The sequence below is a fragment of the Orycteropus afer genome, unplaced genomic scaffold (genome assembly GCF_000298275.1).
Source record: "Orycteropus afer afer isolate SDZICR_OR568_19922 unplaced genomic scaffold, OryAfe1.0 scaffold00065, whole genome shotgun sequence".
Classification (NCBI taxonomy): Eukaryota; Metazoa; Chordata; class Mammalia; order Tubulidentata; family Orycteropodidae; genus Orycteropus; species Orycteropus afer.
In genome coordinates, this window is record NW_006921652.1 from 7,451,820 (window position 1) to 7,476,796 (window position 24,977).

Genomic DNA, 24,977 nt, shown 5'->3' on the forward strand with positions numbered 1-24,977 from the left:
ACCTTATGCAGTGAGTATTATTGTCCTTCCAATTTTATAGATGAGGAGATTCAGGGAGGTTACAGAATTTTTCCAAGGGTGCCACTAGTCATGAGTGAGTTGGCCCAAGCAATTTGATTCCAAATTTCAAACTATTACTCATTATGTTAAACTGCTTTCCAAAACTGGGGCTCTGAAAATGTAAACTTTTTATCAAGGGGCATAGGCCAGGTAAGTAAAGGGCCAAGGTCAAGAGCCAACTCCTCACATTGGATGATACTGGAGCCATGTAGTGGTCTTACCCTGGACTCTCAAGGGTCTAATTATCCCCTCCTCTCAAAACTTCTCATGTCTAACATCAGAGTCAGGAAGTTCTAATGACTCTCATCCATTCTATGATCCCTCTTCAGCGATTCTCCAACCTTGTGTTTACAACTCTTCCATGGCTAGCTGTACTGCCTGGGTAGAAGAGGGATCCTCTCTGCCTCCCACCTCCCATACAGTCACCAGGCCCAAAGCTGGGGGCACCCTACAATCTGGGATGCTAATACCAAACCAGAAACCAAACCAAACCACTGCCACTGAGTCCATTCCAATTCCTAGTGACTGAATAGGTCAGAGTAGAACTGCTCCCATAGGTTTTCCAAGGCTGTAAATGCTATGGAAGCAGACTGCTTCATCTTTCTCTTGCAGAGTGGCTGGTGGGTTCCAACCATCAACCTTTTGGTTAGCAGCCAAATAGCTTAACCACTGCACCACCCGCGTTCCCTGCAAATAATCAGAGGAGTTCCCAAAGCTACCTAGTGCCATGGTAACTTCCTACCTTTTAAAACCAAACATTTCAAACTAATAGGAGCCCCAGTTCCAGACAAATGCTGCCCATCCCCCTCACTGATAAATTTCACTCTATTCACTGTGATGCATCTCTTCCAGATGTTTTAAGTTAAGATTGAGAAAGTTGTGTTTTTACTGGATTGAATTATAGTGCTTGGCTGACATGTTTTGGCCCTTCGTAAACTTCTTAGATTTATCAGCTAATTGCAGACACTTTTGAGAGAATAATACAGCATATGTTTGTTATGCCAAACCTGGTGGAGTGTCTTTGTGGTCAAAGATTCACTAGGTTTTTCTTTACAGAGCTTAAGGCTAAGTGGTAGAATTGGTTCAAAAAATTTAGTTTAAAGTCAGGAATTTATGTGGATGAAAATTTCATTTAGGTATTTTGGTGAAGTTTGAGGAATAGGGATAGAGTTGACCCAATAGCTCAGTTTTTTGTTTTCTTGAACTGTTTTGAAATTGTTAGTTATGGATGATAAAAAGTGTATTAGAGGATGTCAAGTGCCTGAGGAATTTTATTTAAAACTTCAAAACAAAAATCTTTTAATCCTAAAGCTATTATTTAAAAAGTTTCTCCATCTGGGTTAATTCTGTTTCTTCAAATGTAACCTGTTGAGAGGCTTGTGCCTGTGAACATTTCACAAAGGGGTGGCTCCTTCAATCCCGGCAACCACTGGCTCAGGTGGCCCATCAGTCAGGAGGAATCCAGCAGGAGCTTGTTGGGAGATAGACAATCATCAGAATTCTGGTAGGGCAATTGCTGTCTGGGATCTCAGTCATTGTACACCAAGATCCTGGCAAGCCCTCTCTTAGGACATTGCTGTGCACAAGGCAGGATGACTAATGGGAGTTAGAGCTAGGAGATTTGACCATAGGAAAGGGGAGGAAGGAGAAGCCAGCAGGGAAACACAGGTCCCCAGGATATATCCTTGGAGTCCCTGATCCTAAGTCAGAATGACAACAAGAAGAGAGTTGGGTCAGTGCTCAGGGTTAATACCAGGCCCATAGAACCAAATGTGGGAATGAGAGTGACTAACAGAAATGGGTAAGGGATGTCGGACAGGATGCATAACTTCCTGCTATGTCAGGATAAGCTTAGAGACTGGCAAGACACTGAGGTACTGGGGTGAGATGGGCAGCTGGGTAAGCCAGAAGCAGAGGAAATGCTGCTGAGGTTAGGAAACATTTTTTTGACAAAAAGGAAACAAATTGGTCCTTATCATGGAATAAGGAGGAAGCTAAAACAAATAGGGAAATTAGAATATGAAAATACCATTAAATTGTACAGAGTGGGAAGGAATGTCTCAAAAAGTAGTTGAAAAATCTGATTTTTAGAATTGTCGAAAAAAGAAATACTGCTTCTTGTGAATTTCAGGTATATAGCGCTACCTAAAAACCAATTGTAAGAGACCTGGTTTCCGTGACTAAATATTGTTTGTATGTTTGTCTGTATGTCAGATAAATATTTTTTAAATATATTTTTAAATAATATGCTCATTTCATTTCACAATGCTTCTCTCTGAGGATGCCCACAATCTCTCTGGAATGGGTAAATATTATCTCATTTAAGAAACTGTCTTGCTTTTGTCTCACAGATTGAAAATCTTATAAATAAGTGTATGTTCTTCTCATTGCTACTGGAAAGCTTGGAACTAAATTCATGAGCCATTTCTAGCAAGAAAATGAAATCCACATTATGTACTGTTCTCACTCCTTGCTTTTTCTTCCTTTTATTGTCTCTAAAATTCATTTTCTCCCTTATTATAACTTATTGTACCTTTTATTTAATTGCATCTGTGTATCACTTTGGAGCTCTGGTAGCATAGTGCTTAAGGCACTTGACTGCTAACCAGAAGGCTGGCGGTTCAAACCCACCAGCCACTCCTCGGAAGGAAGATTGGGCAATGTACCTCCATAGTGATACTGCCTCGGAAACCGAGGAGGGGTCACTATGACTTAGATACGACTCCACAGGATTTGTTGCATTTTTTTGTGTATCACTTAAGCTGGAACAAAGAGGAATACATAAATAAATATATCAATTGCTGCCAATAAATGGCCATTTCCCAAAGCTAAAAGATGCTTTCTTCTTTTACAGACTTTAAATTTTATAATTATACCACCATTAATTGCTTTAACAAATGACTCTTTCATGAATAGAGCAATAGTTTCCTTCAGCCCTCTGAATCATCACAAATTCCAAAAATAAGTGATGACCAAATAAAGTCACTGCATTTGGTTGGTACATTAACTTGGTGCTCTGTACTTGCTTGAAATGCTTGGATGAAATTTCGGAATCAACCCAGGCAGTCCCAGGTTATGAACAAGATCCATTCCTAACTATGTCTTTATGGATTTGTAGGTCTGTTGGAACAGGTGCATACGGATCTTATTTAGCCTTACTTCAGTGCAAGAAAAGGCTCCAAACCTTCTCAGGGATTTAAAGCTGCATGTGCAGCAAGTGAAGGTGATTGTGATAAAGAATTTGTGGCAAGCAGAGCTGGGTTTAAGGAGCTCTGGTGGTGTAAGTGCCTAAGACATTTGACTGCTAACCAGAAGGCTGGCGGTTCAAACACACCAGCCACTCTTCGGAAGGAAAAGTGGACAATCTAATTCCGTAAAGATTTGCTTCCTCGGAAACCCAGCGGGGGTAGCTATGAGTTGGAATTGACTCGATGGCAGTGAATTGGGGTTGGTTTAATTGTTTGAAGTTAAAGGCCAATTTACATAGTATTACAGGGAGTGTAGGCGTTGTTCATAATCTGGGGACTGCCTTATTCCACAAGAGCCAAGATTTGCAAATGGTGGAGAAACGCGTAAACTATCTGTCAGATACCCTGCACTGGCCAGGGGAAGTCTTTATTATTGACTTTGTGTGGTTGTGGATGTCCCAAGACCCTCCACTCAACCCTACAAAACTCTCATTTGGGAAGAAGAATACATTTCCCTTTTAAATCAGGCCCAAGGAATCATCCTGGTAAGTGAGGCACATTAAGCAGCCTTTAGAGCTGTCTCCCACAAAATCTTTCCACACTTTTAATGAAAAGGGAATCCTGAGTAATCTGAAAATGCAGTTCCTTTGGGGAGTTGGCTGCTTGCTCCATTCCCTCTCTCTAGTTTCATCTCTTTTATTTCTACTCTTCAGGCTTCTTTTGTTCCAGCTAAAGAGGTCTCTGTATTTCTACTTCTTTTACCTTTGCTTATGCTATTCCCTGCCTGGACCTTAATCGTACTCTAACCCACTCCTCTCCTCTGAACTGAGTCCTACCCTCGGTGCTCACCTCTTGAAGACCCTCCCAATGTGCCAGTTCTCTCCACCCTACACTCAGTAGCTCCTTCTCTCCACCCTTTTACTCTGGCAACTACTACTCATGTCCTGACATTGTTCTTTATCTTTTCAAGTGAAAGCTCCATTCCCTCAACTATAAAGCTCCTTAAAACTAGTACTGATATTTTAGAGACTCAATAAATATTTATTAAGAAAGATTGAATAACTTTTGTGGTTTTGGTACATCCAGAAGCACCTTGCACAATGATGACTCATTAAATATTTGGTGATGGTAATGATAAAGATGTTAAGTTATCATCCAGACACACACACACACACACACACACCCCACCTAACCTAATAGCCTTAAACCTTCATATCTTGGTAGCTAAAAATAAAACCTAAATGCTCTGCTTTAACAAAATAAGTTGTAAATTATTTTGTTATTATTATTCTTTTTTCTCTTAGATTTTGAAGAAGTCTTGCATTGAAATTCTAGCAGCTGAACCATCCACTATATGTGCAGGAGGTAAGTAGAAATTAAATCATAATTCTCCCCATGGTGTTCATGAAATACTGAATTTCAACCACTTGTTTGCTTAATTTGCCAGATAGGGAGAATGGGGTAGCAATAGGGGTGAGAGTTGTTAAATAAATTTTCTTCTAGGAAAAAAGAGAAAAAGGAAGAACATGTCAATTACCAAGTTTGAAAAGGTCTGTTCTAATTGTCTCCTTTTATGGAACCTAATTACAAGGGAAGGCAGAGGTACTGGATCCCCGCACATCGCCACCATCAACACCCTGCCTCTGGGGAAAAAGTCTAATTCTTCATCCTCATGGCAGCCCTATAGATACTAGAAGATCATAGTGATCATAGGCCACCCCGAGAATTTTGTTACATTTAATTGTTTAATTGATTCTGGCCTTTCTCCCTAATTAATATATTAATCTTAATAAGTTGCTCAGTTCACCAGTCCTCACAAAATGGTAGTGATAGCTGCAGTTGTCCAAATAAAGAGCCATTATAATTTTGTCATTAATAAAGATAGGCTTCACTGATACAAAGAATTGGCCTTCTTTAGTCACAATATTTTCTCTAATTAAAATTTGGGTCTTATTTTGTATTCTAGGAGCTCTGGTAGCATAGTGCCTAAGGCACTTGACTGCTCACCAGAAGGCTGGCGGTTCAAACCCACCAGCCACTCCATGGAAGGAAGGTTGGGCAATCCTACTTCCGTAGTGATACTGCCTCGGAAACCCAAGGAGGGGTCACTATGAGTCAGGGATGACTCGACAGCAAACAACAACAACATTTTGTATTCTAATGAACTGCCTAAAAGCTAGTCTTATATGATAATTCCTGGAAAGTTTCCCATCACTCTTCTGTCTTTCATTTATAAAGCACTAAGCTCCTACTGAATGGTAACCGCTATGGTAACCTGCTAGGTGCAGGAGATGTAAGAAGGATACATGGACTCCTTGAGTCTCTATCTTCCAGGAACTTACACCTTTTACGATGGAGAAGCCATTGTTGATACCACCCCCTATTCCCTTTCTAGTTTCTCAAAATACCAAGTTCCAGGTATTAATTTAGGAACAGAAAATATGGCTTGCAGCTCTGATAAGGCAGTAAGCATTGAAGGAAGAATGTTTTGGCATTTCCAAACACTGCATATTTCATTGCTAAGTGACCTATTTTATTGCAGTAAATGAGAGAATTCCTTGAGGATTTCATTCCAGTTTCTGGGCTATGTTTTAGAACAGCTGAAAAAGAACTTTCAGGAAATTAGAGGCACTGAATTATCTGTGCCAACTGAAAAACATTAAATATACAAACAAAAACAAATAAATAAATACTTGGTGACTGTGACGATTTTCCAAAGAAAAGTAATTTTTAAAAGATTATTTGTTGGACTTTAAATAAAATACAGGCAACACAGGCATCAGGGACAAATGTGGTTGCCACAGAGGTAGACTCCCTTTAAGATAAAGAATTTTAAAAAGTCTCACTTTCACAAATCTGGCTAAAGCATGTGGCCCCATAAACCCAGTGCTAGAGTCCCTTTGCAGTGATGAGCCCCAGTTAGGCTCATTAGTCTCAAGGTCAGTCCACCTCTGGGCTTCCTGAGCTTTTTGTAGAATCAGGGAATAAGATATTTAGGTTAATTTAATTTTGTATATTCTGTGTGGGATTATAAAATATTTTTTATATTTCTCCAGTTTTTAACAATTTGGAACACAGATATAATCTCTTAATTGTCTACTTCTAGAAAGATTTACAGCCTCAGGAACCCAATGGGAGTTACTATGAGTTGGAATCGATTCAATGGCAGTGAGTTTGGGGTCTTTTTTTTTAACACTTACCTAAGACTCACTAGCTGGGAACTCTGGTGGCATAGTGCCTAAGGCATATGACTGCTAACCAGAGGCTGGAGATTCAAACCCACCAGCCACTTCTTGGAAGAAAGGTTGGGCAATCTACTTCCATAGTGATACTGCCTCGGAAACCCAAGGACAGGTTGCTATGAGTGAGATTCGACTCCATAGCAGTGGATTTAGTTTTTCAGTAAGACTCACTAGCTACTCCAGTAGGCTTCTTGAGGACAGGAAAGAAGTCTTATTTCTCTCTACTTCCCACTGCTTAGAAGAGTACCTGCACTTAATAAGTGATCAATAAATTTTGGCTAAATGTCTTGATTCATGTATTCCTTCAAGAAGCAATGCCATTGGTTTTGGGTTCTTTGGTCCTTATTAATCTCTCACACCTAACCATGAAAATCACACCTTTGAATTATTGAATTAAAATGAAGCAAAATTAGAAATTAATAGCCAAACATAGGACAAAACTAAATTAAAATTGCACCCTTGTGAACAATAGAAAAATACCTTCCTTCATAACTCTGGAATCAGGAGTAAACCAAAGTTTCTTCACATACTATTGAAGTCGTTGAGGCAATCAAGCACCACACATACAAATTTAAGGGATATGGCCCAGAAATGCCACATTCCATGAGAGCTGATCCTAGCATAGTCATAGTTTTAATACTCTTCTTATTAAATGAGAAAGATAAATAAATGAATTAAGAATTAAAAGATATTTTTGACACATATAACTGGGGTGAAAAGAAAAGCAATATACAATAAGGGGGAGGTCAGCACAAAATGATCAAGGCAAAGGACGGCACTGGAAGGAGGCAGAAAAAGTTAAAGGCAACAAAGGTAAATACTATTTATGCACAATCCTGAAATAACAGTATTTACAATAATCTGAGTAGATACACAGACACAGAAGATGAACAGGAGTGGGAAGGAGAATGACACTATATAATATATATATATATATATATATACACACACACACACACACACACACACAAATATACACGTTGGACAGAAAATATTTCTACATGTATATTTATATGTGCTGCAAATATATCCATGACTATAGTAGAGCATACTGGAGCAAAGTTATGAAAACTTCTTAGCCATAACCAAATACCTTGAGGAAACGAATTGCTGGGCCTGGGGGCTCAAGACCATAGTCTCTGGGGACATCAAAGTCAGTTGGCATAACATAGTCCACAAAGACAATGTTCTACATCCTACTTTGGTAAGTAGCAACTGGGGTCTTAAAACTTTGTGAGCAGCTACCTTATAAGGTGCAGCTATTGGTCTGTCCCCATCCAGAGCAAAGAAAATCAACTACACATGGAAACAATTAGTCCAAAGGACTAATGGACCATGCAAAACCAAGTCTCCATAACCCTGAGACAAGAAGAACTAGCTAGGGCCCAACTACCACTGCTGGATCACAATAGGAAGTCCTAGATACAATGGAAGAAAAAAAATGCAGAACAAAACTCAAAAACATAAAAAAGACCAGACTTACTGGTCTGATAGAGATTGATGGAACCCAACCCCCATGACTATGGCCCTTAGATACCCTTCCAGCCTGAAATTGAACTTACCCCATGACTTAACTTCCAGTAAAACAGTAGACAAGCATATAAAATTAACAATAACATAGGGGAATACATACTCATTAGAACAACCAACCTTATGAGATCAAAGCTCAGAAGGCAAGAAGGAATAGAAAAGAAGGACAAATGGAAATAATAAGCATAGGGAGGAAGTGGGAAGAGTGATGCTACATGGTAGGGATTGCAGTGTTAGGAATCAAAATGTGTATGAATTATTGACTAGAAAACCAATTTGTTCTGTAAACTTTCACCTAAATTATAATAAAAGTTAAAAAATAAAAAGAATTAAAAGGTATTTTTTAAAACCTAAGGAGAATGCAAGAAAAAAATTCACAAATTAGAACACATTAAAGCAATACAATTAATAAATTATTCCAAGGGCTATTTCTTTGATTGAACTAACAAAATAGACAAATCTGGTAATCCAAGCCAAGGGATCTTTCTTTGGATATTTTTAAAATTCTGGCCTATGTGTAATATTGTGTATTTTATAGACAAACAATAAACTCCTATATTGGAATAAACTATCCAATTCTATTTCCTTTATTTCTAATAATGGCAAAATTAGCGTAAGATACTAATGGAAGCTAGCCCTAGATTTTGAGGGTAAAAATAAAGCTCTCACATTTCTTGTATCAGAACTATAAGGATTAAAATATGCTGATTTCAGAACAGCTTTACTAAGAAGAAAAGTTGGCTTCCAAAAGATAACCCTTACATCAAAAATTCATCCATGGACTTCTTTGAAGGTCCACTACTGACTCTGAAGTAACATGACTTTCAAGAAGCACTGGAGCCCATTTCTGGTGACTATGAACTAGTTGTTTATGTTATTGGGTGCTATCGAATCTATTCTGACTCACAGAGACCCTATGTGACAGAGTAGAACTCCTCCATAGGGCTTTCTTGGCTATCATCTTTAAAGAAGCAGATCACCAGCTCTTTCTCCCATGGGGCAGCTGGATGGGTTTGAACCACTAATCTTTTGGTTAGCAACCAAAAGCTTAACTGTTACACCACCAGGATAGACACCCCTTCTGTGATTTCCATTAGGCGGCTGTGAGGAACCAGTGATTTTCATAAGAATGTATTGAAAGCATAAGCTGTTACACAAAACAAGGTGGTATTATTATCATCAGCATCATTTTAATGAGGACTGAGAGTCATGTAAGAATTATGATACTGATAGCATCATATCTACATAAGAAAGATATGCCTGTTGGTTTCTCCACTGGGGGCGGGGGGAAACTGGGGAGAACAGTGACAGAGTTCGGAGTATCTGCACAATGATCAGTTGACTCAGTATGTGTTGGGGGAAAGATAAACAAGGAAAAGACCAGTTGTTCCCATTTCTAAAGTATATAATGGTGGGATGACCCTAGACAGATCTGTGAAGCATGATAAAATTAGCTTTCACCGAAACTTTTCCCCTCACTTCATTGCCCCCAGAGCAGCCCCAGATGAGGAGCCCCACTGAGGCCTGTGCTGTTCATGACACTCTGTGCTGACAACTGCATTCCCCCAAGACAGTGATCTCAGCTTTCTCTCACTGCCAGCTCAGCCACAGCTATGGCTCTGATAGCAAATGGAGCTCTGAGAGAAGCAGCGAGATATGGCAGTGGGTAGGCAACAAAACCAGGATCTAACACTGGTCTTTATATGCAGGGCTGCAAATATCAAGGTGAAATTTAATAGAGCAAGTGAAGTGTGGACGTTGGGTTGGAATGACCAGTTTCACATACAAGCAGGCTAAAGGAAACATGGCTTGGTAACAGTTTATGGGGATAGGGGGAAGGAAGGGGTGTAGAAACAAGGACGATCATTGCTGTCTTAATAGCCAACAAGGGCGTAACTGCCAGAAAAGAAAACTAACTCAATCTCAAGATAGCCATAGGGTGTCCAGATCGAGAGAACTAATAGTCAAACTGTTCTGTATTCAGACCACAGTTCCAAGTCCTGTGTTTTAAGTGGTATTGACAATGGCTTATCCATAGGAGAAATGGTGATAGAACTGGATAGATCACTCTCATTCATTCTCTCTCTCTTTTTTTTCACTCTTTCTCTTTTATTCTCTCTCTCACTCTCTCTTCCTCCCTCACTTCCTCCCTCCCTCCCTCCCTCCCTGCTTCCCTTCTTCCCTCTTTCCCTCCCTTTCTCTCTTCTTTTTCAATGAGTGCCTGCTATGTGGCAACAAGGTGAAAATATACAACTACAAAAATGCATAGGGTTTGCTCCTAATCCCCACCCCACCCCCCAACATGAAACTCACAGTCTGCTCTAGGAGATAGTCATGTATTCATATAAGGTAGAAAATTATGTATTAGCACTGTAACAGAGGTCTGCCTAGAATGGTAGCTGCACTAATGAGCTTCATGTGGAATTAGGAAAGTCTAAAGTAACCATGGAGGTTTAGACTAAGGACTAAAGACTAAGGACCAGAGACTAAGGAAAACAAAAGGCTTAAGAGTGTCATCAGATATTTGGAGGATTCCCACGCAGAAAGAGATTTCTAAATTTATTATGGATCACTTCAGGGTATCTCCAGGGAAGAACTGGAGAGAAATTCAGGGAGGTAGATTTTGGCTTCACACATGCAACATTCACAGCAAACGTTCCAGCAATGGAGGGGATGGTCTGAATTCCCCAGCCCTGGAATTATGTGAGCAGCAGCTAAATAGCCATCTGCAACCATATACTTTCCGGAGAAATTATCCTTTAGTATCCTTTATAACTCTAAGTTTCTAAAGACTTAATTCAATCATAGCTAAAGTACTAAGCACTGATTATTTTGGCTGAAGACAATAAATGCACCTGGAGGTATTTTGCATTTTAGTAGGTGGTCTTAATGGGGAGAGGGAGAGGGAAGAACATCTAATCTGCTCTGATCAAAGAATTTCAGTCAATATCATAGAGGGAAATACTTGGGGAGAGAGAGACTTCCAAGAATTTCTCCACTTAAAACAGGTTCTAAACTGGATGCCTACAGGCCTTCTCCAGCCTGCACATGTTCTTTTTGATCCACACTACTTTTTTAAAAAGTTTATTGCTGACATTTAAAAATCTAATTTCACCTAAAAATTCAGATTTTTAACTTGGCATGAAAAATCAGACCTAGCAAAGCTGGGCCTGTATTTGTTACAAGGTAGTGATTATTGAGGGCTGAATAACTTTCTTTGCAAAGGAAAAGAAAAAAAGTAAAACAAAACATGCACTCTTTCTGGTTCACCACTACTCCCTACTGTCACCCTCATATCCAGGCTTAGCCAAAGGTTGCATTTAGCGTAGTGCTGTGTCACTGTATTCACAGTCTCTATTCTAAAACGTTTAGGAGGTCCTCTGCTTCATCTGTATGGAGAGACTTTCTAAGCTTCTCTTCTGATATAGGTCCTTTGAAAACATTTCTGATTATATATATTTGTAGATTAGCCTCTGTATAATTAAGAGAATTGACCATTGTTGTATTGGCGTTGTGTAATTTAGCTACTCTCTAGGAAATGCACCTTTCTGCCTGAGCACCACTTTCCTCTGGTCCCAGTTGGCCTACAACTTGAATAGTTCATAGTGTACTATCTAAGCACTCCAGGAAGGAAGTCATTGGAATCAAGAGTGCAAGCTGCCAACTGCTCTACATTTGAAGTTCTTGTGCTCCAGTAATGGAAGGAAGTTATAATTAGCTCCTTGCATTGTTATTTCAGAAGCAGTTCTATTTCTCCTGCTGTGTTGAGTTTCCCACTGTGATAAAATTGGGTAAGTTAGCACAAAGAAGGAGGCAGTTCTAGACGTCATGTTTACCATTTAGAAATTAGATGCTTAACACAATCTCAGGATAACCATAGCATGTCCAGGTCAAGAGAGCTAATAGTTCTGTTCTGTGTTCAGACCACAGTTCCAAGCAATATCAAATAGTAGTTTGGTTTCTTTCACTTTTCAGTGTTTTTCCATGCTCTCTTCTAAATGGATTATTTCATTCTCTGCCTGGTCTTTCTTTTCTTTCAAAGAGATTTCTATTTGGAGGAAGAAAGGACTCTCATACATTGTTGGTAGGAATATAAAAAGGCAAAACCACTTTGAAAAACAGTTTTGATGGTTTGTCAAAAAGTTGAACATATACCTACCATATCATCCAGGCATTCCACTCCTGTGTAGTTACCTAAAAGAAAAGGAAATGTATGTCCATAAAAAGTCTTACATAATGATATTCATAATATTCTCCATTTTAAATAGCCGAAAACTGTAAGCAACTCATATGTGCATCACCAGGTGAATGGATAAATAAATTATGGTTTAAGTACATAATGAAATAATATTCAGTAATAAAAATGAACAAGCTATGGATGAATCTCAAAATAATTATGTGTGAATGAATCTAATAATAAGTATGCTTAGTAAAGGAAGCCAGGCCGAAAAAAAAAATACATACTAGATGATACCATTTATATAAAGTGCAAATTAATCCACAGTGACAAAGAGCACAACTGTTTGCATAAGAGTGGAGGTGGAGGAGGGAAGGGGCAGGAGGGAGAGACTGTAAAGAAGCACAAAGGAACTGTTGGGTATGATGGATGTGTTCACTATCTTGTATTATCTTGTGACAGTATACACACGTCAAAACTTACAGATTATACTCTTGATTTGCAAGTTATTGTGTGACAGTTATACCTCACTAATAATTAAAACAAACTATGGATAACATTATGAAAAATGGAAATTCCTGAGCATTTAATTGTGCTAACGTAGAACCTGTATATAGATCAGGAGGTAGTTGTTCAAACAGAGCGAGAGGCTAATACATGACTCAAAATTGGAAAAAGTATACAGCGTATATTTTCACTTTACTTATTCAATCTATACTTATCTGATAAGCTAGAGTCTATCTAGAAGAACACAGTATCTTTGGAGGAAGACTCATTAGCAACTACCTGTGATATGCAGACCACACAACCTTGCTTGCCAAAAATGCTTGCTTGAAGCACTTCCTGATGAAGATTAAAGACTACAGCCTTCAGTATGGATTATACCTCAAGATGAAAAAAACAAAAATCCTCACAACCGGACCAGTAAGCATCATTATAAGTGGAAAAGTAATTGAAGTCGTCCACAATGTCGTTCTGCTTGGATTAACAATATCTATGAAAGCAGCAGTCAGGAAATCAAAAGGCATATTGCATTGGGCAATAGTGCTGCAAAAGGCCTTTTTAAAGTGTTGAAAAGCAAAGACGTTACTTTGATAACTAAGGTGCACCTGGCCCAAGACATAGTCTTTTCAGTCACCTTATCTGAACACAAAACCAGAAAATGGAAAAGGAAGACGGAAGAAGAATTGATGTATTTGGATTGTGGTGTTGGTAAGAACACTGAATTTATTGTGGCCTCTCAGAGGAACTAACAAATCAGTCTTAGAATAAGTACAACTAGCAAGCCCCTTAGAAGGCAAGATGGTGAGATTTTGGCTCAGGAATTTCAGACACGTCATCAGGAAAGACCGATGGCTAGAAAAAGACATCATGTTTAGTAAAGTAGAGGGTCGTAGGAAACAAAGGAAACCCTCAATGAGATGGATTGACACAGTAACCCTAACATTGAATTCAAACATACTAATGCTCATGAAGATGGCACCAGACCAGGCAACATTTTGTTCTGTTATACACAGGTTCAACATAAATCAGTGTTGACTCGACGGCAACTAACAACAACAAAAAAACTGTAGTTAATAAATAAATAGCTACAAAACTTTAAATTTCTAGAATAATGTAGGCAACTGAAAGTAGTTATTATACACCATTCTCTGTATTTTAGGTGGTACATGCCACCTTAAATATCTAATAGGACAGCAAATTGACCCACAAGATGAAATATCACAACAATAATTTTGCACAAAAGTCTTCAGTGACCAGAACAAGTAGAGAATGTACAATAGTCTCATTTTCAGATACAGTAAATTATAGGTGATCTTTATTGAGGTAATTGCAAAGCTATTTATTTGTTCCTCATTTGAATAAATAATGGTAATAAGGAAAAGAAAAGGAAAGGAAGGAACAGAGTAGAATAAGTAGTTATCAAACTATCACTAACCTTATTTTTCTTAATTGAGATATAATTTACATACCATAAAATTCACCCTTTTAGAATGCATGATATTCACAAGGTTTTGCAACTATAAACAGTATTTCAAGGACATTTTCATCACCCCCAAAATAAGTTCTATATTCATTGAGTAGTCACTCTCCACTCCCTGTCCCCTGCTATCAGCCCCTGACAACCACTAATCTACTTTCTATCTCTATAGATTTGCCTATTTGGACATTTCATATAAATGAGATTATACAATACATGCCCTTTTTGTATCTGGCTTCTTTCACTTAGCATAATGTTTCCAAGGTTCATCCATGTTGTAGTGTGTATCAACACTTCATTCCTTTTAATGACTAAATAATATTGTATTGTATGGATATGCCACATTTTGTTTATTCATCTATTGATGGACATTGAGTTGTTTCTACTCTTTGGCTATTATGAATAATGCTGCTATGAACATTCATGTACAAGTTTTTATGTGGATAAACATTTTCAGTTCTCTTTGGTATTGTGGTGAAATGAATTATTTAATATGGCCCTTCTAGCCATAGTCTTTATAACTCCCACCAAATGATTGGGTTGTTTTTAGGTGCTGTTCAGTGGATTCCAACTCATAGCGATCCCATGTACAACAGAACAAAACACTGCCTGGTCCTGTGCCATCCTCACAGTTGAGGATGAGCCCATTGTCACAGCCCCTGGGTCAGTCCATCTCCTTGAGGATCTTTCTTTTTCACTGACCAGCTACTTTACCAAGCATGATATCCTCCTCCAGTGAATGCTCTCTCCTGAAAACATGACCAAAGTATAAGAGATGAAGTCTCACCATCCTCACTTCTAAGGAACATTCTAATTATACTTCTTCCAAGGCAGATTTGTTCATTTTTCTGGCAGTCCATGTTATATTCAGTATTCTATGCCAACACTATACTTCAAATGCATCAATTCTTCTTCAGTGACTGGGTGTAACTACGCAAATGTGAGGTGCTTGTATCCCACCAAGGGGACTGGATAGCTTGCTAATAATGTAAATAAGATGCATGGCACTATTGTGGGGATGGGACCAAGCAGATAAGTTGTGTGGAAGCCTAACATGGAGATTAGTCAGCTTTGCCATCCTGCTAGGCTTAAAAATGAGCCATCTCAGAGGCTGCAAGGGGGCATCTCACTACTATCAAGAAAAAAGAGCCATGATGGAACACGTCCTTTGGACCCAGGATCCCTGCACTGAACCTCTTTGATCCAGGAGAATCAAAGACAGAGAAATGGCAGCAGCAGAGGCAATAGAATCAAGAGACTGACAGGAGACAGAGCAGTGGGCCAAGCCCATGGCGCAAGAAACCTGGGTGTGTTCAGATGAGAGGCTTACTGGCAAAGTGGATTGTCTTTGAGCACTTACCAGCAGAGCTAAAAGAGCTTTATAACACTTGCTCAAGCAGGGAAGAAGCGAAGGGGCCATAGGGCCAAGATGCTGAGGGCAAGAGAGAGACGTGCTTGTGGGCACTGCTGAGAAGAGGCTGCTCTGGTTGAAAAACTATATCCTGAGTCCTTTATGATCCTGAATTGTAACCTGTTACTTCCCTAATAAACCCATAATAATTGTGCTATTGTCTGTGAGTTCTGTGTGGCCATTGCAATGAATTATTCAAGCCAACAGAGAAGTAGAGAATGCCATGGGAGGGATGGTTGGTGTCAGAAATGGTAAAAAGATTGGAGAGTGGAGGCATGTCTGAGCTCCACCTCATAGGAATCAGCCTTCAGCTATTGCTCTTGATCCTCCTTCCCACTTATGAAGTTAGAGGAGGTCAGATGTTGTGGTAGTTAACCTTATACTTCAACTTGGCCAGGCCTGGTTTGAATGGCTGGGCAGCTATATGTAGTTATTCCATTTGTGGTATTTTCTGTTAGATCAGCACTAGATAACCAAAACAGAATTTGGTACCAAGAGAGTGGGGTGCTGCTCTAACAGATACCTAAAATGTGGAAACAGGAGTGGAATTCATCCTTGAACCTGAGATCCTGTGCTAAGACTGGCAGAGAGACCAGCAGAGAGATAGTGCAACAGAGCCGACAACCAGCATGAAACAGAATGACAGGCTTACTAGTCCATAGAGGAGAGAGCTAGATGCTTTTGGGCAAGCGACTTCCTGACAGAGTGGGTTGACTCCAGGCACTAATTGGTAGAAGAGACCGGCATGAGATGGAGCTGCAGGCTTGTTGGCTCACAGAAAGAGAAAGCTGAATGGCTTTGGGCAGGAAGCTTCCTGATGGAGTGGGTTGCCTTCAGGCATTAATTGGCAGAAGCTGAGAGACCAAGGAATGGGAAGTAGAGCTGCCTCAGCCACAAAGGGTAAGACTGGGGCCTCTGGGGGTGAAAGCACCATAGCCTCCTAGGTTTCAAAGAGGCAAATCTTCACCAATTTGGTTCGGGAATGTGGAGCCACTGTTCATGAGGACCAGTGGGATGGGGCCATAGCCACTGTCCAAAAATGAGGGGGCAGAGCTACCATGCCCAAGGGGCAGAGGAATGGGCCTGCCAGGCCATGGGGGTGAGGCTGCGCTCAGATGGTCTAAGAGACTCAGGCCACCCAATGAAGAAGATCTGTATAAGTGCCAAGTTGGCAAGGGGTGGAATTGTGGTAGTTAAGGTTATGTGCCATCTTGGCTGGGCCTGGTTTGAGTAGCTGGGCAGCTGGATGTAGTTATTCCCCATGATGAGACTGGTAATCAACTCCATGGTGGAATCTACTGGAGAAGCTGAGTAACTGTCTTAGGGATGTGGTCTGCTCCCAGTATATAAGAAGATGCTTTGAGAAAGGTCTAGAGCTTTTTGGCACATGTGGATCCTGCATTTGGCTGAGTCTTCATCTCAGTGGCCTGCCATGTTGTCTGCCAATTTTGGGACTATTTCTGGACTTGAACTAGTGGCCTGCCATGTTGCTTGATAATCTTGGGCCTGTGCCATTTTACTTATTGACCTTGGGTTTGTCAACCTCAGCAGCCAGCAGCTGCTTGAGCTAAGAAACACCTCCAGCTCCAGTTGAGGGGCCTTCACCCATACCCTAGAGCTCACACTTTGAACTCAAACTTCTAGCTTCCTAAACTGTAAGAGAATAAATCTGTTTGTTAAAGTCATCCACTTGTGGTATTTCTGTTAGAGCAGCACTAGAGAACCAAAACAGTTGCCTTCCCAAGCCACTGTTACAGGCAGACCTGTTGTTATGTGCCGTCGAGTCAGACCCAACTCATAGTGACCCCTCCTTGGGTTTCTGAGGCAGTATCACTGCAGAAGTAGATTGCCCAACCTTCCTTCCGAGAAGTGCCTGGTGGTTTTGAACCTCCAGCCTTCTGGATAGCAATCAAGTGCCTTAGGCACTATGCTACCAGAACTCCCTACAGGTAGACCTAGGATTAGAATTTCTGGGTCATAGGTAACTCTATGTTTAAATTTTTGAGGAACTGACAAATTATTTTCCAAAGTGGCTGCACCATTTTGCTTTCCAGTCAGCAGTGTATGAGGGTTCCAGTTTCTCCACAACCTGCAACACTTGCTATTACCATTCTTTTTTATTACAACCATCCTAGTAGGAAGAAAGATTGGCGATCTACTTCCATAATGATACCACCTTGGAAACCCAAGGAAGGGTCTCTATGAGTCGGATCCGACTCCGCAGCAGTGAGTTTTTGGTTTTGTTTTTTTAGTAGGTGTGATGTTTAATGCATCAAATCTGTTCTTCAGACAGTCTCTAAATTCAGGTGGGATATAATCAAGGTCATATCTTGGCTCTCATGGACTTGAATTAATTTTTTTCTCCTTCAGCTGAAGAATAGATTTGACGTACTGAACATCAGTGACTGAAGACCAGATGACTTATTTGGTCAGACAGTGGGTTTGGTTTTGGTTATACTAACACATATCATTCATTTATTCATTCAATGAGGTTATATTAAGACTGACTGAGCCCTGGGTTGGGCACAACCACACATCCAGAGGAAATACAAATAATGGTTTCTACCATCAGTCAGTATCTACTCGATAGCACCTAACAACAACACCATCAGGAAATTTATATTATATATTATAATTGAGAACAAAAGTCACAAAATAGTCATTCCCACCCATTGCTGTCAAGTGGATTCTGACTCACAACAATCCTGTAGAACAGAGTAAAATCACCCCATAGAGTTTCCAAGACTATAATCTTTATGGAAGCAAACTGCCACTTCTTTCTCCCACATAGCAACTAGTGGGTTCAAAACCTTTGACCTTTTGTTTAGCAGCTAAGAGCTTAACCACTGTGCCACCAGGGCTTCTTCAAAATAATCATAATGAATATGTATCTTAATAGGTGAAATTAAAGACTATATTCTGATGAAAAATTCAATCACTTCTTAATGCCCAAGTCTCCATAGACATTTCTTATAAAGCCATAACCCAACATGCATATTTCCTAAAAACACTTAGCTGTACCTATTTTGAAAAGTAGGTTCAGGACTTTGTGAATAAATGGAGTTAAATCAATATGTCCTGGTTCTAATGTATCCTGGTTCTCACTGGCTGGCTGATTCATTTGACACGGCTTTGTTACATAACTTACATGTATGATGGGCTGACATTCCAGTCAGGCTGCCAGCTCAGATGTTTGGGCTCTTCTGGAAACCAAATGTGCACATTAACAAAGAGACAGAACCAGGCAAAATGGGAGTGCGTCTGCCTCTGCTCTGGAGTGCTTCCCATAGCATCATTTTCTGTCTTCTTCCTTGGCCTAGAGGATTACACTGTTTGGTTTCTACCATTGCCACGTTATGGAGTCCTGCTGTCTTTCTTCCTAAACACCTGAGGTTGTGGGCACCCTGTATTATAGAGGATTCAGCAGCTGAACTGATAATGCTAGAACATGGTGTTAGAGAAGAGAGCTTGGCGAACAGCCTGCATTTCCAATCTTCACGCCCTCCACTAACCTGTGAGGAAACAAGAGAAGTCACAGATTCCAGACAGAAAACATTCTGAATCAGCAAAAACTTCAAACGGCAGATTTCTGTATGTCTGGCATTCAAACTAGAAACAGACAGTTTTCGAAAGACTTAATTGAGGAAATAAGGTACAATGGAATCCTTCCAAAGTGCTTGACACTTAATACAATGCTAGTTGAACCAATTGAGTGATTGAGTCACGTGCCAAACAGACAGCCAAAGAAAAATATGAAGTCCATCGTCTAAATTTAGAAATCATGTGTGTACATCAACATGCATATCTAACCAGTACCAGTTGGCATCAAGTTGACTCCTACTCACAGTAACCTCATTTGTACAAAGTAGAGCTAAGCTCCACAGGGTTTCATGGCTATGACCTTTTGAAAGCAGGTCACTAAGCCTTTCTTCTGAGGTGTCTCTGGGTGGATTTGAACTGCCGACCTTTCAGTTGGTATTCAAGTGCTTTAACCATTGCACCACCCAGGGACTGACTAAATGCATATATAAATTCTCAATATTCATGGAAGACTGCATATACCCATAACTTTAATTAACAAAGATCTAAACTAAGGCACTTGAACATGAACACTTGGATAGGAGTCCCAGTTTTGCTGCTAACTAATTATATGACCTTGGCAAGTCATTTAAAATGTCAGACTCTCAATTTCCTTATTGTTCAGGTCCCTTAGCATTCTGTTCTGAGCTGTACTCCTTGTAGTACATGTAGTGCCTCTGAGTTAGATTTTAGCTCTTTGCTCCCATCTAGAACAGCTTCACTCTTGTAAAATGGGCAAAGTTGCCTAACATAAAAAAATAAATAAAATTATTTTTTTTAAGAAATCATACCACTATCCTCTAAATTACTCATCCTTCACAAGACTAAGTGTCCATTATAGTAGCATTGTGGTTAAGAACATAATGGTGTAGAGCATGGCATTTGATGCCTGATAGACCTGGATGCCTTTTCTTACTAGCTGTGTGATAATGGACAAATTACTTCATATCACTAAAATCAGTTTTATCATTTGCACCTCCTTGGACTGTGGTGAAGGAGCTCTGGTGGTGTAGTGGTTAAAGTATTTGGCTGCTAACCAAAAGATTGGTGGTTGGAACTCACCAGCCACTTTGTGTGGGAAAGATGAGGCAGTCTACTCCCATAAAGATTTACTGCCTTGGAAACCCTCTGAAGCAGTTCTACTGTGTCCTAAACCGTCGCCATGAGTCGGAATCAACTAGGTGGCAGTGGGTTTGGGTTTAGGACTGTGGTGAGGTTTAAATGACATACAGATACAATACTTAGCACAAGGCTTGGCACATAATGAGAGTACAATTAACATCAGTTATTATTATCTCACCAAACATGACCTCTAAATTAGTTTCCTGAGGACAAAGGTAATATACACTCATGAAATATATTCATCTTTGGAAGAGTCCCACATGCTAGTCCTTTAATCTCATCCTTCCCTAAATAAACATCTCCATTTGGATAGAAATTTACAGTTTAAAATCCACTGTCACCAATAGTGCATTTTTTCCCTAAGCCTTTTAGTCTGTTTTTCTTTTACATACCACACAGCATTATCCCAATCCCCAATTTTTATAGCCTGACAAAAATAAAAGAGGCTGAAGCTTTGACTACCAGTTACCAACAAGCTTAAGCAAGTATTCCTAAATCTGTAGCTAATTAATTACTTGACTTTTTTCCTTCATAGAACTATTAAAAAAGAATAGTTTTTTTACAAGTATTTAATTTATATATTTTGATTAATTATTCAGATAATTAATAATTAATTACATATTCCTATATAGTAATTAAACATACATTATGCCAATATGAAATCAATATGCAGGGTTAGAGACCTCTGCAACTCTCCTGTTCAGAGAGAAATTAGTACTATACTGAGGGACCAACATCAGTTCAAACAAATAATGCTTGACAACTGATCATCAATAAGCAAGACTCTGTTTCGTTTACTAAACCACATACTACTATTGTGCTCCCAGCAGTGATAAGTGTGCCACAGTTGTATCAACCCCTATCTGAAAGGAGCTTTTTTCCTAGTTGCAGAAGAAAAGAAGGAAGAACAGCACAAGGCACTACAAAATCACATGCTACATTGTTCAGCATAGGGCCGTGGTTGGCAAGGAATTTTAGGCACCTCAAGCTCTGAAGAAATCCTTTCAGGGGAGCCCAACATATAAGAAAGATAAAAGAGGAGCAGAGTTGATTGACAGGGAGGTGGATAGCCCCTGTCCCTCTAACCCCCTCTGGCTGCAGAGGTGACAGTTTTAAAAAGTGCCTGACCTCAAAAGATAGGGAAGATCTAAATGGACAGAGAAGAAGGAGGAAGGCATTCCAGGTAGGAGGAACAGTGAGAGAAGAGTAAGGTCAAAATTCAAAGTAAGTAATACACCTTCCTCATGAACACCTAGTGAGAATGCAATTGATAAGTGGTAAAAGTCACCCACATGGTTGCTTTTGGTTTTCAACCTAAACTAATTTTTGAGTATTCAAAGCCTGATGAAATACCAAAGACGCTAAATCAAAGCAAATGGGGAATGGTTAATGGTCTGCAGTCAAATAATGTGTCTTGCCATTATGATCTTCATTTCAGAATCATTTCAAGTAGTTGTGAGAGGAAATGGCTTTCAACATGCCCGCAACGTGGACAGAGTCCTCTGCAGCTTCAAGATCAACGAGTCAGTCACACTCAGTAAGTCTTGTTGAGTTTGGGGTTTGTGCTTCAGTGAAGGACACTCCTAGCCCTCTCTTCTCTCAAGGCCACACACATGAGACTGTATATAAAAGAGTCTTCCTTGCTGAAAAGGCCCCCTGCAAACGCATAGCTAGCACCGACAGCGCCTTGGTTCCAATTGGAAAAAGCATCCCTCTGGGCAGAAATGGCCCCATGGGTACCCAGCTTGATGAGCAAAGCAAGGCTGGACTTGAGCCCTGTCTTGGTTTCCTAGTGCTACTGTAACAGAAATATTACAAATAGATGCCTTTAAAGAACAGAAATCTATTCTCCCATAGTTCAGGAGGCCAAAAGTCTGAATTCAGGGTGTGGTTGTAGGAGGAGGTCCTTTTTGTCTATTTTAGCTTCCAGTAGCCAGCAATCCCTGGAGTTCTGGGCTTATAGATTCATCTGCCTCTGTCATCGAGATGGTGTCTCTCTCCCCCTGTGTGTGTCTCTCTGTGTATTCTGGGTTTTTGATAATTCAGAAACGATTAGATTTAGGACACACTTACTCTGGTATGGCCGCATTAACATAACAAGAGAAAAACCTCTATTTCCAAACAGGGTCATATTTATAGATACAATGGTTAGGATTTTAACACTATGTTGGGGGACTTAATACAATCCATGACAAGCCCCTACTACCTACACAGCCACAGTGGCAGCCCTACAGTAGCCCTCAGGAGGCAGCAGAGGGCTTGCTTCCTAGGCTACTAACATCTCTACCAAATCTTTCTCCAGTGACAGTATTAGAACTGGTTGGTTAGAGCTTATAAAGTTTGGCAGTTCTTAACTAAGTATTGAGGACTCTCAAGGACAAGAGTGAAAAATAGATGGTCTAAACTTATTAATGCTGAAAAAAAACAAAAGCCATACTATTAGGCTTGTGTGTGTAGATTTTTTTTTTTAATCTGGATGATTCTTGCTTGGAGTAGCCAAGATACTCTCATCATGGTGAATACCTTAAGTGATATACAGGAATATGGAAGTAAAACTAAGTTATAAATTATCATGACATTGGCACTCTCAGAAGACATTTGTAGCAAGCAAGTTCTTAATTTGAAGTAATGGCTGATTCTTGTAACTGTCCAGGAGAGATGGGCACACTGATGCTGAGAGGACAGATGCCAGCAGCTCTGATTACTGTTTACATCTGGCATTCTTCACACAGACAATTATCGATTCAGTATTTCTCATGACAGAAATAGTACAGTAATAATATACTGCATTTTCCATGTGCATTCCCAACACATCACATCTTTTTGACATGACAGCCTTGAGAGGTAGAAAGAACAAGGTAGAGGAGGAAGCTCACGTTTATTGACTCACCTCTCCAGGTTCTTCACATGTGCCATCTAACCTGGTCCTCCTAATGTTGTTGTTACGTACCATCGAGTCGGACCCGACTCACAGCAACCTCTCCTTGAGTTTCTGAGGCAGTATCACTACGGAAGTAGATTGCCCAATCTTCCTTCTGGGGAGTGGCTGGTGGGTTTGAACTGCCAGCCTTCTGGTTAGCAGTCATCCTAATAGCCTTACCAAAAAAAAACCATTGTCATTGATTCTTTCTTATAGCAACCCTATAGGACAGAGTAGAACTGCCCAATAGAGTTTCCAAGGCTGTAAATCTTGCTAGAAGGAGACTGCTTCATCTTTTTCCTGCTGATGGGTTCAAAAAACTGACCTGTTGGTTAGCTTTAACTACTATACCACCAGAGCTCCTCCCCAATAACCTTATGAAGTAGATATTATCCTATTTTTACTGAAGAAAAATTGAGGAGTATGTCTTTTTTTTTTTTTTTTTAACTCCTTGACATAGTAAAACCCACATGAAGATTTAAACAGACACTAGCAATGGCTTCCTCACAAACATCTGGAATTTCTGGCCTTGGATTAATTCCACACATTCAGTTAGTTTTCTTAATGTTTGGAAGTGCTCTCACATAAGCCCAAAGTATGCGCTTATTTTTTTTTTCTTTTTGATATTTTAAACTATCCCCTGTTAGTCGCAGTATGGAGTCCCTGGATGGTTCAAATGGCTAACACGCTCATCTGCTAACTGCAAGGCTAAAGGTTCACATACACCCAAAGGTGCTTTAAAAGAAAGGCCTGGTGATCTACTTCCTGAAAGTCACCCACTGAAAACGTTGTGGAGCATAGTTCTACCCTGACGCAGATGAGGTCACCATGCATTGATTCCAACTCTATAGCAACTTTTTTTTTTTTTTTTTACCCCAGTCACATTGTAAAAATGGGACTTGTACCCTCTACAGAATTCTTGCTTTGTTTCCCTTTCCATTGTTATCTCAGTGAAGTTTGTCTTCATTTTCTGTCTTTACCTGAAACCCAAAATCTAAGAACAGAAACTCCTTAGGGTTTAACTCAAAGATAACAATACTCTTCCAGAGAAGACTTCCCAGGCAAGCCAGGCTTTCAGAACAGCCCCCACTGGAGGTAACTGGAAGTGAGGTAGAGAGAGATAATCTACCCTATATTCCATTGCTTAAAAGGCTATACAGTGATGCTGTGTCAAGATAAAATGAAATGCAAATTTATTGTGTATTTGAAGAGCAATGTTTGGAAAGCTTATTTTCCATGAAGTTTTATTTCTTGGGAAACCAGCCTATCCTCTTTCTACCTCCTCTCTTTCTTTCCTAATGTATACTTGCAAACAGATCCATAGTGTCTCCCTACCTCACTTAATTTCAAAAAGAAATAGAGGCTGATGAGGATAGCTATTTGGCTTAAATTACAAGACTATCTGTGCATCCACTGCGGTGCTGGCAGTTTGGAGAAGAGGAAGCCAGTGAGTAGATATCCATAGCTAGCACCACTCCTGAATTCAAATATATAGCTTTTAAAAATATTCTAACTAAAGAGGAAATATTAGAGCTTGAAGAAAATACATGACTCAATTTATTAAGTCACCTATTCATTTCCATTTAGCAAATAATAGCAGCAAGAAACTATAGAAGTTAGAAAAGATAAATAAATTTTAAAATGTAGCATATTCTTAATATTTTTATCAACTTTATGACTGTAACAGTCTCTATTGATTAGTCCCTATAAAACAAAAAGAAATTAAATTTAGATTCCTTTCCTTTTTCCATTTCCCTTTCCCACCAC

The 24,977-nt window shown here is 39.7% G+C and overlaps 1 protein-coding gene across 1 annotated transcript in view; it reads left to right on the forward strand.

Moving 5' to 3' along the window:
- Positions 1-24,977, forward strand: part of ANTXR1 (ANTXR cell adhesion molecule 1) — a 315,149-nt gene that overhangs the window by 83,612 nt on the left and 206,560 nt on the right. Inside the window, 2 exon segments of the mRNA XM_007940140.2 lie at positions 4,553-4,613; positions 21,729-21,827. Coding sequence (XP_007938331.2) covers positions 4,553-4,613; positions 21,729-21,827 — 160 coding nt within the window.